The 14142-nt window shown below is 44.3% G+C and overlaps 1 protein-coding gene across 7 annotated transcripts in view; it reads left to right on the top strand.

Annotated features, from left to right (window-relative positions):
- The window catches only part of ATRN (attractin), a 152834-nt gene extending 142273 nt beyond the window's left edge, over window positions 1-10561 (top strand). For 2 of the 7 annotated variants that reach the window (XM_075148372.1, XM_075148373.1), the window contains exons 28-29: window positions 3905-4019; window positions 5055-10561. In XM_075148372.1, the coding sequence (XP_075004473.1) occupies window positions 3905-4019; window positions 5055-5179 (240 nt within the window). In that variant the 3' untranslated portion in view covers window positions 5180-10561. The remainder of the gene's footprint in view (window positions 1-3904; window positions 4020-5054) is intronic. The other 5 variants (XR_012673404.1, XR_012673402.1, XR_012673400.1 and 2 more) reach the window with 5 other exon arrangements.
- The last annotated feature ends 3581 nt before the right edge of the window (window positions 10562-14142 follow it).

Genomic DNA, 14142 nt, shown 5'->3' with positions numbered 1-14142 from the left:
TTCTGCTTGGTATATTCCTTCCAAATTAGCTTGCAACTGCCTGATCCTGATAGATTGTGGATGCATCATTATAGAAAGTGTACTTCCTTGCTTTGCATACTTAATAGAAACAAAGTTCCCCATATAGTGAAATATTAACAATTATTTACTAATGCTTAGCTTTTCTGAGCAGGTTAATAAGGGAAGGAAGGAGGCTCAGAGTTATGTCCTCTGCCCTCAACTGTCCATGGTACATCAGATAGATGAAAAATTCAGCATGAGGGTCAGACTCATCCCCATGAAATAACATTGAATTTTAGGTATCGGCGTGGCCGGGGTCTGCTGTCACTCGCTGGACGACAGCACTGGCTGCCTGTTTGGGCTCTTCCAGCTCCGCAGGAGCTCCTCATGGTTCAGCGTGGGATCAGGAGAGCAGAGAGGAGGAAGACGTGTGACCTTGAGGAACGAAATAAAAATCCCATGGAAAGGGAAAGATCATGCCCACAGGGACTCGTAATGAGAGTTTCTGCTGCGTGCTCAGGGTTCATTAGTTGGAAAGGGCAGAGGAGGAGAAAGGGTCTCGTTTGGGGCTGAAAGATTAGCTAAATTACCCTCAAAGTCCCTTCAGCTCTGTGACTGAGAGCTGTATAATGAACTACTTCTATTCTTTACCATTTTATGATGTGCAGGAGAATCAGGGTGGTTTTGATACCGTTACAGAGGCCCTGGCAAAGCCTGAAACGCCTCTCCGGTCACCCCTGGTCCAGAGCAGCAGACGAGGTGCAGGGAGGGACTGTTGGGAGAGCTGGAGAAGGGGAAGGGAGTGCTTATGTTCAGAGAAGAAATTCAGAGTGTTGCTTGTTCAGATGAGCCAAACGAAGGCCGAGATGTACCCTAGCATAAAGCCTAGGGAGAGGGCGAAGGCACAGAAGAACATCAGATGGATGAATAAATTTAGATGGGGAAGAATTGAGGTTAGAATAAAGTTTCTGGTATCAGAGCGGTGAGATCCAGAAGCAGGGAGCCTCTGGAAAGCTCTCACAAAAGTGATGGCACAGACTGAAAGTGTAACTACTTTTAAAGCAGAGCATTGCACTTTTATGTGCAGTCACCTGCATTAGCGAAGGGCTGGATTCGGTGACTGTGAGAAGTATTTTCCAGCCTCCTGTTTCTGCATATTGGCTGGAGGATGATGAGCGTGCTGCTAAGCATCCCGATGACATTACAAAGCATATTGGAGTAGAGTTGCACAGAACAATTTATGTTGGGGAAGGAATAAAGTTGCAGAAGTGTTTTGATTAAAATCATAGAATGGTTTGGGTTGGAAGGGACCTTTAAAAGTCATCTGCTGCAGTGACCAGGGACATCTTCCACTAGACCAGGTTGCTCAGAGCCCCGACCACAGAATCATAGAGTAGTTTGGTTGGAAGGGACCTTTAAAGATCACCTAGTCCAACCCCCCTGCCACGGGCAGGAACATCTCCCACTAGATCAGGTTGCTCAGAGCCCCGTCCAACCTGACCTGGAACGTTCCCAGGGATGGGGCATCTACCACCTCTCTGGGCAACCTGGGCCAGTGTCTCATCACCCTCAGCGTAAAAAATTTCTTCCTTATATCTAGTCTGAATCTCCCCTCTTTTAGTTTAAAACCATTCCCCCTTGTCCTGTCGCAACAGGCCCTGCTAAAAAGCCTGTCCCCATCTTTCTTATAAGCCCCTTTAAGCACTGAAAGGCCGCAATAAGGTCTCCCCGGAGCCTTCTCTTCTCCAGGCTGAACAACCCCAACTCTCTCAGCCTTTCCTCATAGCGGAGGTGTTCCATCCCCCTGATCATTTTTGTGGCCATTAATCCAGTAAGAGTTAAAAGCAAATACATCAATAAGGTATTAAAATAGATAATCTCTTCTTGGCTTGTTCAGTTGCTCCTTCACCCTTCTCTTCCCCCCACTATTTCTTCTCTGCTTGGTCCTTGCCGCTCACTCTGCTCAACCCTGAGGATGAGCGTGAGTGCTCGCTGGAACACCCAAGCACCGTGCTCCAACCTCTGGGATTCAGCAGAACAGTGGAATGAGTAAGGTACTTGGCTCTCCCCAAAAGAAAATAAGCTTTGTGCTCGGTGCACGCTCCTGCTCCTAGCCAGAAGTCCGTGGGCTGTATTTCTGCAGTTGCCTTCTCTGTGCTCTCTCCATTACCTCTGGTAATTGAGTCGCCTCTGGGATATAGCACCAGGGTATGCTTGGTTGCTTTGTGGGAAAAGCATTATTTTGAGTTTGATCCCTTTGTTGGGGGTGGGGAGAAGATGAAGAAATCTGCAGTCATAAACCAGGCAGACGGCAGCTTACGTCGTTATAGCCTGTAGAGTACGTATTTATCTACCTTGCACAGACTAACAAATTGTTGTTGCAATCATTACAGTAAATATGAGATATGAAAACAGTTTTAAGTTTCATTTTGCTTGCTGTCATCGCTTTTTTTCTTTTTTATTGAGCAGCAGTAATTTAATAGCATTGTTTGACTCCTGTTTGTTTTTTTTCAGTCTTGCATTGTATTGAATTTCTGTTGAACATTTAAGTACAGTAGTACAATTTTATGCCTAATGGAAAAAGCAATAATGATTTCATTAATACCAGGGTAGAATTTGTCCATACTAAACAAGAAATCAGAAAGCACTGAGCGTATCAGGTAAAACAGTGTTTCTTAGCTTTTTTTGCTTATGTGGAACAAAAGAAGGCACTCTCTTGTACCTGTACTCGTAGGCGTAGACTTGCATCCGCATCTTACTGTTGTGCCATCCCACAATAACGCTGATCGCGTGTTATTGTGTGTGGGATCGGGCCCCGGCTCAGGTAAGAGCGTATTTTAGTTTCTGGGCTGTGCTGTTGCATTTTGTCTTTCTAATGACATATTGAATTTAGCTGTAGATCATTCAAACAAAATCTTTACAAGAGTACAGTGGGAGGGTGATGCTCAAAGACATCACCATGGATCCACCAAGGGATCCATTCCCCTGCTCCTCTAGGGTGGGAGAAGGCTGGCTGCCCATTATATCTTCATAGTTATCAATTCACATTTTATCTGAAAACTGTATTTCATGTCCATATTTGTAATTTAAGTGTGAAATACTCATATTCAAAGTAAACAGGCTTCAGTAAAGCATGTTAAGAATAGTCTATCTTAGGATACGACAGGTTGCTGAAACCAGATCCAGAGCCAGGATCACAAATAGGTCCCCTGCTCTACGGAATCCTCTGCTTTTCAGCTGAAAAAAGGCCAGTGCAATCCAGTAGACTTTCTAAAGCACTTTTCCAGAGCAACCAGCTACCTAAGAACATAGTCCAGAGTGGTCTAGAAGACCACTGGAAAATGAACACAACCCCTTGGGAAAGAACAGAAATGAAAGACAAAATTGGGGGAACACAGCTTAAAGCAAACAACAATGAAATAGAGAGGGGTTTGGGGGTAAATATTCTTTACCATGTTAATGCATACAGTGCTGTGAAGGTTGTCATGTGGAGTTAAACTCTGGAAATGGAAGTTGAACCTCCAAATCGTGGTGGTCAGACGTGACGATATTTGTGATACGCTGCTGATGGGTTTGAAGAAAAAAAAAAACCTTAATCCTGTTGTTTAGCATAAGCTGCTCCTTTGTTATTGAATTTAGGGAGAAATACAAGCCTTGTGCGGTGCTTGACTTTTTAATAGCTAGATTTTTATTAAGTAAATGTGTTTTTTGCGATGACTAGGCTTTTGATTGTTACTAACATTGGTTTTAGCTTTGCTAGCTGCGTGCTGGAAATTTGCCAAGCGCAGAAACATGGTTCGTGCCCTGAAGCTTGTACAATCTGAGAAGGACGAGGCTGGGGGAAGAGGGAGGGTGTAACACACTGGATAACATTTGTTTTCTCCTCTTCCTTCCCTCGCTGCAGACTGTACCAAAGCCAATAGCGCTGGAGCCCTGCTTTGGGAACAAAGCAGCCGTTCTCTCTGTATTCGTGAGGTTGCCTCGAGGACTTGGGGGTATACCACCACCAGGACAGTCAGGTGAGGAATATCATCGTGTCCACTGGCTTGCTATTAACTCTGTGCGCCTTCCCCAACCTTAGAGGTTCACCTTACAGTTTCAGACTTGATCGCGCAGTAATTGCTGTACCCGCACCGCAGCTGAGGATGTGCTTGGGTTATTTTAAGCTAGCTAGCTTGGGCCCTGCTAGCTTCCGACCTGAGTTTCTTGGGTCAGTTGATGGATGAATATTTGATATTTGGATTACACTTTCACTTATGGCTGGGGAAAAAGGGGGATCTGGTACAGACAGGTTTGCAGTAGTTACTTATGAAAGTAACTTGTCTCCCAGCCTACTCCCTCCATTCCCAGCTCCATTTGTAAAGAGACGTCAAGTCCTTTCAAAGCATCCGTGCTGTCCTCTTAGCAGCTCTGGACAGAGAAGTTTTCTCCATCCAGCTTAAGGTTTCCTTGTTCCCAGCCCCTTCTCACTTAAACCTGCTTGCAGGGCACTGAGGCGTAATCTCCTGGACAGTTTGTGGTTTAACTGGGGTTTCTCCAGTGCCCAGTGAGCATGGTGGATCTTAAAAGAGTACTCGCTGGGTTTGAGATGGGATGGTTTGGTTGTGAGCTGTGTTGAACTAAATCCCAGATGGCCAACGGTGGTTTGTCTGTGGATCTGCCAAGAGGGTTGCAGAGATGAGAGATGTCCGGGAAGCGCAGTGGAACGTCCATGCACGTGTGCTTTCAGGATTTATTCTAGCACATCTACTGGTGCAGAGGAAGACATCTCTCTATCCTTACGGGTTTCACATCCATTAATACCCACACTGCTTATTTCCAGCTTTTTCTACTGCAGTTGCTTTCAGTAAAACATGCAGTATTTAAAAGCTTATTTCGGAATAGCTGCTAGAGTTTAATCTCTTAAGCCAAAATGCTTTTCTAGTTTGCTTTTTTTAAGAAGAACTCAAAAAGTTATATTCATTTTGTGGCTTGGAGGGGTTTTTTCAGCTGTGGCGGAAGGATTTGTTTCTGTGACTATTTTGTTCGGTGACTATTTTGTTTTCTTGCCTCAGGTCTTGCAGTGGCCAGTGCACTGGTGGACATTTCACAACAGATGCCAATTGCCTACAAAGAGAAATCGGGTGCAATACGAAATCGGAAACAGCAGCCCCCTGCACAGCCAGGAACCTGTATTTGATGCATGGACATCAGAAACTGTATAGGGTTTTAAACAAAACAGAAAAGTAATACCTAGGAGGAGGAGAAAGATTTCCAAGTTGTGTCACAAGAGACTAGAAGCACTCAGAAAAACACAACTTCCTTGAACCCAACTTTTTCTCTCATCTGCGTGATAGTTGGCTTTATTTGACAACTGCTCCACTTAAGTTTTACTGACACGTGGCTTCAGATTGCTCCTTTGTTTTCTTCGAGTTTAAAGTAAAATAATTTTATTGCAGGTCCAGTAACATCCGATCGCCGCCATTCATGGTCAGTGTAAATAGAACAGTAGTCCAATATGAATGACACTCAGGTTTATACATGGAAAGTGCTTTGTAGTTCATGTATTTATCGAACTGTACAAAAAGAAAAAGATGCAGTGTTTACAGGTGTCAGCTCTCAACACATAAACACTACTATTAATCTTCAAAGCATCTTCATCCTTTGTTTTCATTTAATATTATATGTTTATTCTCTCATTATTTAAGTGGAACTCTCTTCCAGATACAGCGTTTTTGTAGTCATCATGGTCCAGAACATCAGGAACGCAAAAGCTGGGATGGTTTAAAGGTTGATGTCACATGTTGCTCAGACCACATGCAATACCTGGAGAAGCTGAATGTTGCTTTTGAAGGACTCGGTGTTTGCATAGTCTTAACCTGCTTGGAGTACACCACACACAAGTGCCTGGACTTGAACAGATCTAGGGAGTGAGGAGGCTGCTACACACATTTCTTCTTAACGTAATTATATTCCTTTAAAATATATGTATGCACACACATATATAGTCACCCAAGGCAATCTGTGTTCTTTGTAATATATCATGTGCAGTCAGGGGAAAATGGCATTTTCCTGACCGACAAACTACTCAAGCAGTTGGAAATATCTGGAGGGGAAGTAGAGTTTCAGTGTCTCATAAGAAAACTCCTGGTTTCACCAGCGCTTTTAGTAGAAGCAGTTTGTGTTCCAGGCCAGATAGGTGATATTTCTTCTGATTTTTCTCTGCCCATTTGACCTCTTCCCCTCCCCCTTCCCTCCTGCCATTCTTCTGGACGAGAGCTGAGCTGTGCCGAGGCTCTGCTCCTCGGCAGTAAGATTTGCTTCATCTCCTTACAGGGAGTAAAAAGCAACACTCCGGGTGCCAGATCATTTGAGGATGAAGTAAAATAGAACTTTAAATAAATAGAGCAGCTTCGTTTGGCCACAGGTTTGCGTTTTACATGATGGGTTACTGATATTTCCCATATGGGTTGAACTGTCTTAGATGTGGAAGAAGGTGGCTTGTTGGTGAAGGGAAGGGACTTGCAAGCAGCAAAGACAAGGCTTGGCTTTTGGGGGATGTATCAAACCGTCTTGAAGTACTCTGACTAGTTGGGATTATGTTTTGAGGTTCAAGGCTGGACTTAACCCATCGGTCTGTGCATGCTGGTGCCCAATGTCTCATTGATTCTGGAATGTGGCGTAGCGCCGGGGCCACGCGAAGTTGTGATCTTGAAGCTGGTAGGAAGATGTTACATGAAGGTGCCAAACGAGGCGTGTAATTGTTGCTTAATCACAGTAAGTGCGGTTTCATTCAGGTTGCCGAGTCGCTGGTTTCTGATGAGGACATCTAGTACTTATGAAATGGAGAAGTAACAAATTGAGGGGAGTGAAGGAAAGTGCTCTTGCATCTTCTGGACAGGTAGCACCCTTGTCCAAAATGAAACCCAAGTAACTGCATCTTGTTTTGTGCACGTTTTGGTGATCGATGATGTATCAGCCACTTGTTCCTTTTTTTTGTTTCTTTAACTATTTTGAAGAAGTTCTTTGGAGCGCGTCAGCATCGCAATAAAGACGTGAATTGCCATGCGTGTCCGGACAGCGGTGATGGGGGACAGCCTGCTGGTTTAAAGACCATGGTGGATTATAATTCTGATTTCATGTGTCATTTAACAAATACAACAGAACTGCAGAAAAAATATTGGGAAAAAATGCATTTTATGTATTTATATATATATATTCATATATATATTTATATATATAATGCACCTGTTTCTAAACTAGAAGTTTAAATGCCCTCTGGGGAAAAGAAATTATGGGAGGGAAAGGGGTGAGCTATGTCTTTTAGAATGAGGGGGTTTAGGCAATTTAAGTTTTAACTGATGCACAGATTACCTCAGACAGATTCATCTCCTGAAAATATTTTCTAACTTCCTATGTGTATAGGGCTAACCTGAACTAGAGAAATTATACTGGACTAAAATCCCTCCCCTGTTATTACTTTACAGGTTTTCAGTCGTGGTGCACATCCTCATGTTCAGAGATGTCTTCTTGCTTCTCCGACACTTTTTTGGGGAGGAAAACTGCCAACCCAAACTGAGAAAGCTCTTGTGCTTAAGTCTCCATATTCAGGACAGCACTTAAGCAGGTGCTTAAAGTTGTTGCTTAGGTTTTCCTGAAAAGAAACAGCTTTCAGAATAGGCCTGGAGGGGTGATATATTTTTACATTAACAAAAAGACATAAATGGATTTTCCCCCCCCAGAGAGCTGGGCTGTCTAGTCTCAAAAACTTAGGGTGGAGCATGCCCAGAAGTGTAGCCACAAAGTTAGGTGTCAGATATTGGCAAGACGAGCAAAAATGATCAAACTTCTGAGATTTAGCAGAACCAAAAAATGTAAATAGAGGAATGAAACTTATTTATATAAATAAAACGAAACAGCTCCTTTAGGATGTAGCTCTGCTCTGCATCTTATCTCCATACTGATGAGGGAAAAAGAGAACTCTCATACATATCTCTGCTGCAAACAGTTTCATCCCAAGTTAAAGGTAAAATAGAGGTGAAGATGGGAATGGATGGGGGGAAGAAGAATTGCCGGTGGTTTATCACCAGGCCAATATCAAAAGTGAAGGATTTGTGGGTTTATTCCTTTTGGAGGTTAGGGGGGGGGGAAAGCAACCTTATTTCATGGGAGAATCTGTAAATAAATGAAAAATAACACACCGATTTTGCACTTGTACATAAACTATACAGTAGCGTGCAGAACATTGAAAGATTTAAAGTGTATATAAACCAGAAAAATATTGAATGTATTTTTGATGCATTTTAAATGATGTATGAGTTTTGTCTTAATAACTTCTTCATATGATGAGTATTAGATAACTTTCCAGAGCTTTAAGGAAACATCAAATTATATTCGTGATGTCTTGCAGTATAAAGCAGGGAGGCATAACTTGACTTTTATGTATTCAAATGCATTTCACTTAAATGTATAAGCGAAGTAAAATACGTCTCTTCCATTTGAAAGGGGAAAAAAACAACGCTTGAAGACAGGTAATAAATGTACTTAAAGAGGTCATTACTTGGAGGATTAAGTCAGCAGTTTAAGCCTCTACCATCAAGATTGTGCCAGTGATTTCCGTTCAAAATCACCATTTTCAAGCGTTTATAACTGGCTGAAATTCAGCATTCAAGGTCTCAACCCTCAGAACATTTTTATTCTTTGAGAGTAGCCTTTAAAAAAAATTCATAAAAAATCAGAAATGTGGTAGCCCTTTTATTCTAGAGAGCAACAGTGCCATTGGATCTCCAAATAACATACATTTTTTTGGTTCACTCTTTTCCATTCTTTTTAGCCCAGAATTTTCTCTGGACTGTTGTAGCATGAGTGACAGGAGACCCTGCCATGGTATGGGTCAATATGTTGACTGCAAGAAGATTTATGGGACACAAAACTTTTGAGTTATTGCCACTCTCCCTGGGCTTAAAATGCGCTGTATTGAAATTGCCAAAATAAAGCTATACATGATGGGGTAATGCCTGTGATTAGCATAAAGTCATAGTGTATAATTTACCAAAATCTGATGGTATGGTACCATAAAAGCATGACAGCCCCTGTTGGCAGATACACGCTTCCTTAGGGGTAGTTTGTGTACTAAATATTGCTCAGAAGCATCATTTTCTCTGCAGTGAACGTTTTATCAAAATACATAGTCACTGGGTTTATAGTACGGTTTTGAAATGGCAGCTCAGCTTGCTTGGCCCTAAATAAGCTGAAACGAGCTTTTGATGAAATACCCTCACTCCAGAGGCTGAAATAAAACTTCAGGCTTTTCCCATAACCTGCTGCAAGTCCCGTGCCGCAAAGACGAGGCTGATTCTCCATCCTTACCTGCTCCCGATGTTGGCAGCTGCTTTTTCTTTTCCACGAGACCCTGAGTTAGGGACAGAGCATCAGCTGCATCTCTGGACCTGTAAAACCCTTTTCCCTTCAAACAGGAGTTTGCCAGCACTGAGCTTCCGAGAAAGCAAAGAACGGACCCTACATGCCGGGAGCGACTTTTAAACTCATCCGTCCAACTTAGAGTAAGCTGCGGACGTCTCTTCTTTTCCCGTTTTCTACCTTCATTTGGCAATACCGTAGGGGAAGGGGAGGGAAGGGGGTTCGGGTTTTCGGAGCCTCCTGAGCTAAGCTGCAGGAGCAGGTTGGGAGAGGGAGTTGCGCGTGTTTTAAATGGAAAGGTGCTGCTGGAAGATGCAGGCGCCAGCGTTTGGGGACGCGGGAGCAAAGGGAAAGGAGCGGCAGGTGCGCGCTTCTCATTTTCGGGCGCGGTGTTGGCAATTTTAGTCAAATTCACACTCCTGTTGATAGCTGCTTAAATTAGCTTTCGTTTCCCATGCTAGGAGTACTACAATAATGTGTATTTACGCTGGTTTTTTCTGCTTCTGCCTCAGGGCAGGTTTTGTTCAGTTCATTACTTTGTTCTAATACTACACATGGACAATTTTTGTGCGTCTTCCAGGTACTATAGTTCTTTAGACATTTCCTCTCCATTTATCATTGACTCCACAAACCTCACCAGAAGAAAGAAGGAAAAAAAAAAAAATTGTGGAGGTGTGTAACATATGTCAGTCCATTTTTTTTTTTTTTAAAAAAGCAAAAAGAAAATAAAAATAGAGTTTTATATTACTCTGAAATTTGTGCACAATAAATGTTCTTTACACTAGGATCCTTGAATTAATTGTATTCTGGATTTTTTTTTTCTTTGTTCTGTAATTATTTACGATTCTTATCTGTGTTCAGACGAGCTTAGTTTGTTAATATGTATAATTTAGCATTTATTGCATTCATATGTAAATATGAGCAAGTATTGTAAACTATTTCATTGCTGGGGATTGTGGGTGTTATACATACACACATTTAGGACTGCAGGTTTTGGTATAATTTTTTGTATTGTAAAATAACAGCTAATTTAAAGCAGGAACGAGAAAATTATTGGGAGATCTGTGCATTTTAAATACAAATGTGAAGTACATGTATATAAATAAAAGTAAATAATGCAAATCTTTCCTCTGAAATAAAAAGTTAGATGATCTGGTTAAAATTTTTTTCCCTTGTTTTTTCTTCTTCCTTTTTTCCTTCCTTTCTTAAAATAGGGGGAAGAAATAACTCAGGATGTTTTTAAAGACTCCTGGCTGGGGTGAGGGTGAGTTTCTACCATGGTGGTGGTGGATCTCAAGGTGCTCGTGTCTCCTTGAGCGGGCTGTGTTCACCCCGTGCCAGGTACCGAATTTGGGAGGAGGAAAAAGACGACGTCCTCCACCGAAGCATGGGAGTAGCTGCTGTGTCTGCACACTGCCTTGTTCCCCCAAAACCATCACCCTCACCTACATCTACGGGGCAACGAAGCTGGTGAAGGGCCTGGAGCACAAGTCTGATGGGGAGCGGCTGAGGGAACTGGGGTTGTTTAGCCTGGAGAATAGGAGGCTGAGGGGAGACCTCATCGCGCTTTACAACTACCTGAAAGGAGGTTGTAGCGAGGTGGGGGTCGGTCTCTTCTCCCAAGTAACCAGCGATAGGACAAGAGGGAATGGCCTCAAGTTGTGCCAGGGGAGGTTTAGATTGGACATTAGGAAAAATTTCTTCACCGACAGGGCTGTCAAGCATTGGAACAGGCTGCCCAGGGAAGTGGTGGAGTCACCATCCCTGGAGGTATTTAAAAGACGTGTAGATGAGGCCCTTAGGGACATGGTGTAGTGGGCATGGTGGTGTTGGGTTGATGGTTGGACTCGATGATCTTAGAGGTCTTTTCCAACCTTAATGATTCTATGATCCTCCCTAAGGTATCGTAGGGAAGCTCTTGGTCCCTGATCTTCTCCACGGCTGTCTCTGAAGGGTGGTGGAAAGGAGGAAAAAGTCTTTGCTGTAGAGAAAAAGGGGCTTGTCCTCCATGCAGGTCACCTGGGATGGTCAGGGCTGAAGAGGGAATTTATTTGCTCCAACCTCCTCAGCGCTGGGGTCATGAGTCCTTGCTGTCGTGACATAGCTGGTTTTTATTTGGTTCGGCGACTGTGTGACCATCCCAAAGCTCAGGGCTTCTGCATTCGGGGCTTAAATAAGCCCAACAGCAATAGAGAATCTCAGCCTCTTCCCTTTCTTACTCTCACTGCCAGTTTTTCCACTAAAGCGCTCCTTCCTTTGAATCAGAAGAGAAAAATCTGCCATCCCTGGAGACTGTATCATCCAAAGAGTTCTGCTAATAATTGTGCAACCTTATCAAATATCGGTGCCAGCTGGTGTTTCAGACGCACACAAAAGCTGGGAGAGCAAAGTCGGAGTGACCTCTCCTCTCCCACCCCTTGGAAGCCCGCGTGCAGCGCACCCCGCATCCAGAAACAGATTCCTGCCGAGACGCGATCCGTTGTTCTCCATTTATTTTTATGTCGCTTTTCAGCTTTGAAATTAAGCACTGCTGAGATGAAGCAGAGTTGAACCTGACATTTATGAGCCATGAAGGTTTCAGTCACCGCCGTCTCCTAAGACCGTTGTGCTACTTCATCCCGTGGCATTAAACTTGGATGCCGAAGCCCAATTCTCAGAAATTGCTGCCGAGCTGAGCGGAGCCTTCCAGTCTAAAAGCACAGCGTGGTGTGTCCAGACTTGAAATGAAGTGGGCAGGGGGTAGTGGTTTTAAAGCTAGTTTAAGCTCATTTTGGACAGCAGGATAAAACGTAGAGGTATGAGGCCGTATTTCATCCCTGCTCTGATTTTTCTTCTTGTGTTGTAGCAAAAAAAAAAAAAAAAAAAAAAAAAAGGTTTGCAGGGAAGGAATGGAAGAGAGCACGGAGGCTCCCCAAGGCTCCGCGTACGTCCAGGACGATGCTCTTTGCTGTGTCACCCATCGTTAATGAACGCGGTTGGGTAAGGAGCCAGAGGGATATTTGCCACGCAGCTTTTCTTTCCACAAGACTTAAATATCAATCATCTACAGAAGAAGGGGAAGCGATTTTAAGTCTTTTTACAAAACAACCAATTTAACTCAACCACCCTACAGGAAGCCTGGACTTTGGGTTGGATTGGGCGTTGTTTCTCCTTATCCGGGTAAAAGGTGGGGTTTGGGATGGGTTACACATGGCTGGTTGGTAGGAAAATCATCCGTTGGTATGGTGGAAGCACAAACGCTTGGTTTTTTTCCCCATTAATGGGAAGAGGGGAGGAAAGAGAGGTGTACAAATGAGCCAGAGCTCCACAGCTAGCACAGCTTACCATTTTGGAACAAACAATTTGCAGAAGTTTTTGTGTTCCTCCTTGGGGGTTTTGGTTTCTGAACTAATTAAGTAGCAACTAAGCAGGGGATCGAGTGACAAAATGAAAACTCGGAGACATTTTCAGAGGCATAAGGTAAAGTAGGTGGGGGGAAATTTTAATAAGACGACTGATGGGACCTGCTGATGAGTTTATGGGCTGGAGGTGGTGCTTCAGGACCCAGGAGTCACCACCAGTCGGAGGTGGGCTGAGCTACCAGTGTTCCCCATTGCAGGGGTGGCCGGGAACAGCAACACCTCCCAGAACTGTGTCTGCAACACCAGATAGCCCCAACACCCTCGGTCGCGTGATTCTGGGACACCAGTCATCACCCTGTGGCCAACACTGAGATCAGGTCCATGATGCCCTTGGAGGGCTGTTTTCTCCCCGGTGACTCCAGAGACTCAGTGACCCCTGCACTAGGGGTGTCTTAGGAGAAGTTAAGATCTGCCCCAAAATGAAAGAGCAAGATCCAACATTGAGATGCACGATCAGAACTTTCCTTCCCCCTCTGCTTCTCTGTGTTCCCGGGTCCCCAATCAGACCTTCTCGTGCACCTCCCAGAAGCCACGTCTGCAGGGAACTCAGCCAAAAAACGCTGCCGAAAGTGCTTCTGCCCACTCTGGCTCTAACGAGGAGGGTGACAACCTGCTCCTCACGGCGAGAAACCCGGGGCGCAGCTCCACGAGCCCACAGCCTGCAGGACCGGGGCTGGTTTTGATCTCACTCCACCAGCAATGACCAGCGATGCCGTGGGAGGGTGGGATTTAACCTCTCCTGATCCCCACGCGGGCCCTGAATTTAGTTTGGAAGCAGAGTTTTAGCGGGGAGGTGTGGATTGTGACAACTGATCACGAAGCATCGTCATGACGAGGGATGAAAGCATGGAGATAACTGGTGTCTGCCTTTCCCCATCCGTCCCACCAGCAGCCCGCTGACTTTTATCAGGTCTGCTTTCCAGCCTTGCAGCCACAATGTGCCTCCGACAGCGTGACTGGCACTATTTCCATTGACGCGTTCCCTGGGATCCCCGCTCCCACCAGAAATCATTTCCACTTCTCCTTAGAGAAGGGGAAAAAAAAAAAAAAAAAAAAGCGCTTTGAACATTTTTCATGTCAGAGCTAATTCTGCAGCGCTTCCCTTTGGCTAACATCCGCCGTTTCCGCACTCGGTGCAAAAAGACAACATTTTAATAACCGAAACGAGTTGCATCCAGCCCTATCAGCACATTAGCACCGTTTGCATGGAGATAATGGAGGGTAAATTGTTGTTTCTGCTTCAAACGTCCCCTCGCAGCGGTTGTACATCAGCCGCAGGATTTCGCTTGTGCTGCGTCTGCAGTCCCAGCGCGACGGGGGGTCGTCGGTCCCCGTCGGGTCC

The sequence above is a fragment of the Calonectris borealis genome, chromosome 4, assembly GCF_964195595.1.
Source record: "Calonectris borealis chromosome 4, bCalBor7.hap1.2, whole genome shotgun sequence".
Classification (NCBI taxonomy): domain Eukaryota; kingdom Metazoa; phylum Chordata; class Aves; order Procellariiformes; family Procellariidae; genus Calonectris; species Calonectris borealis.
This window is presented reverse-complemented; position numbering and strand designations above follow the sequence as displayed.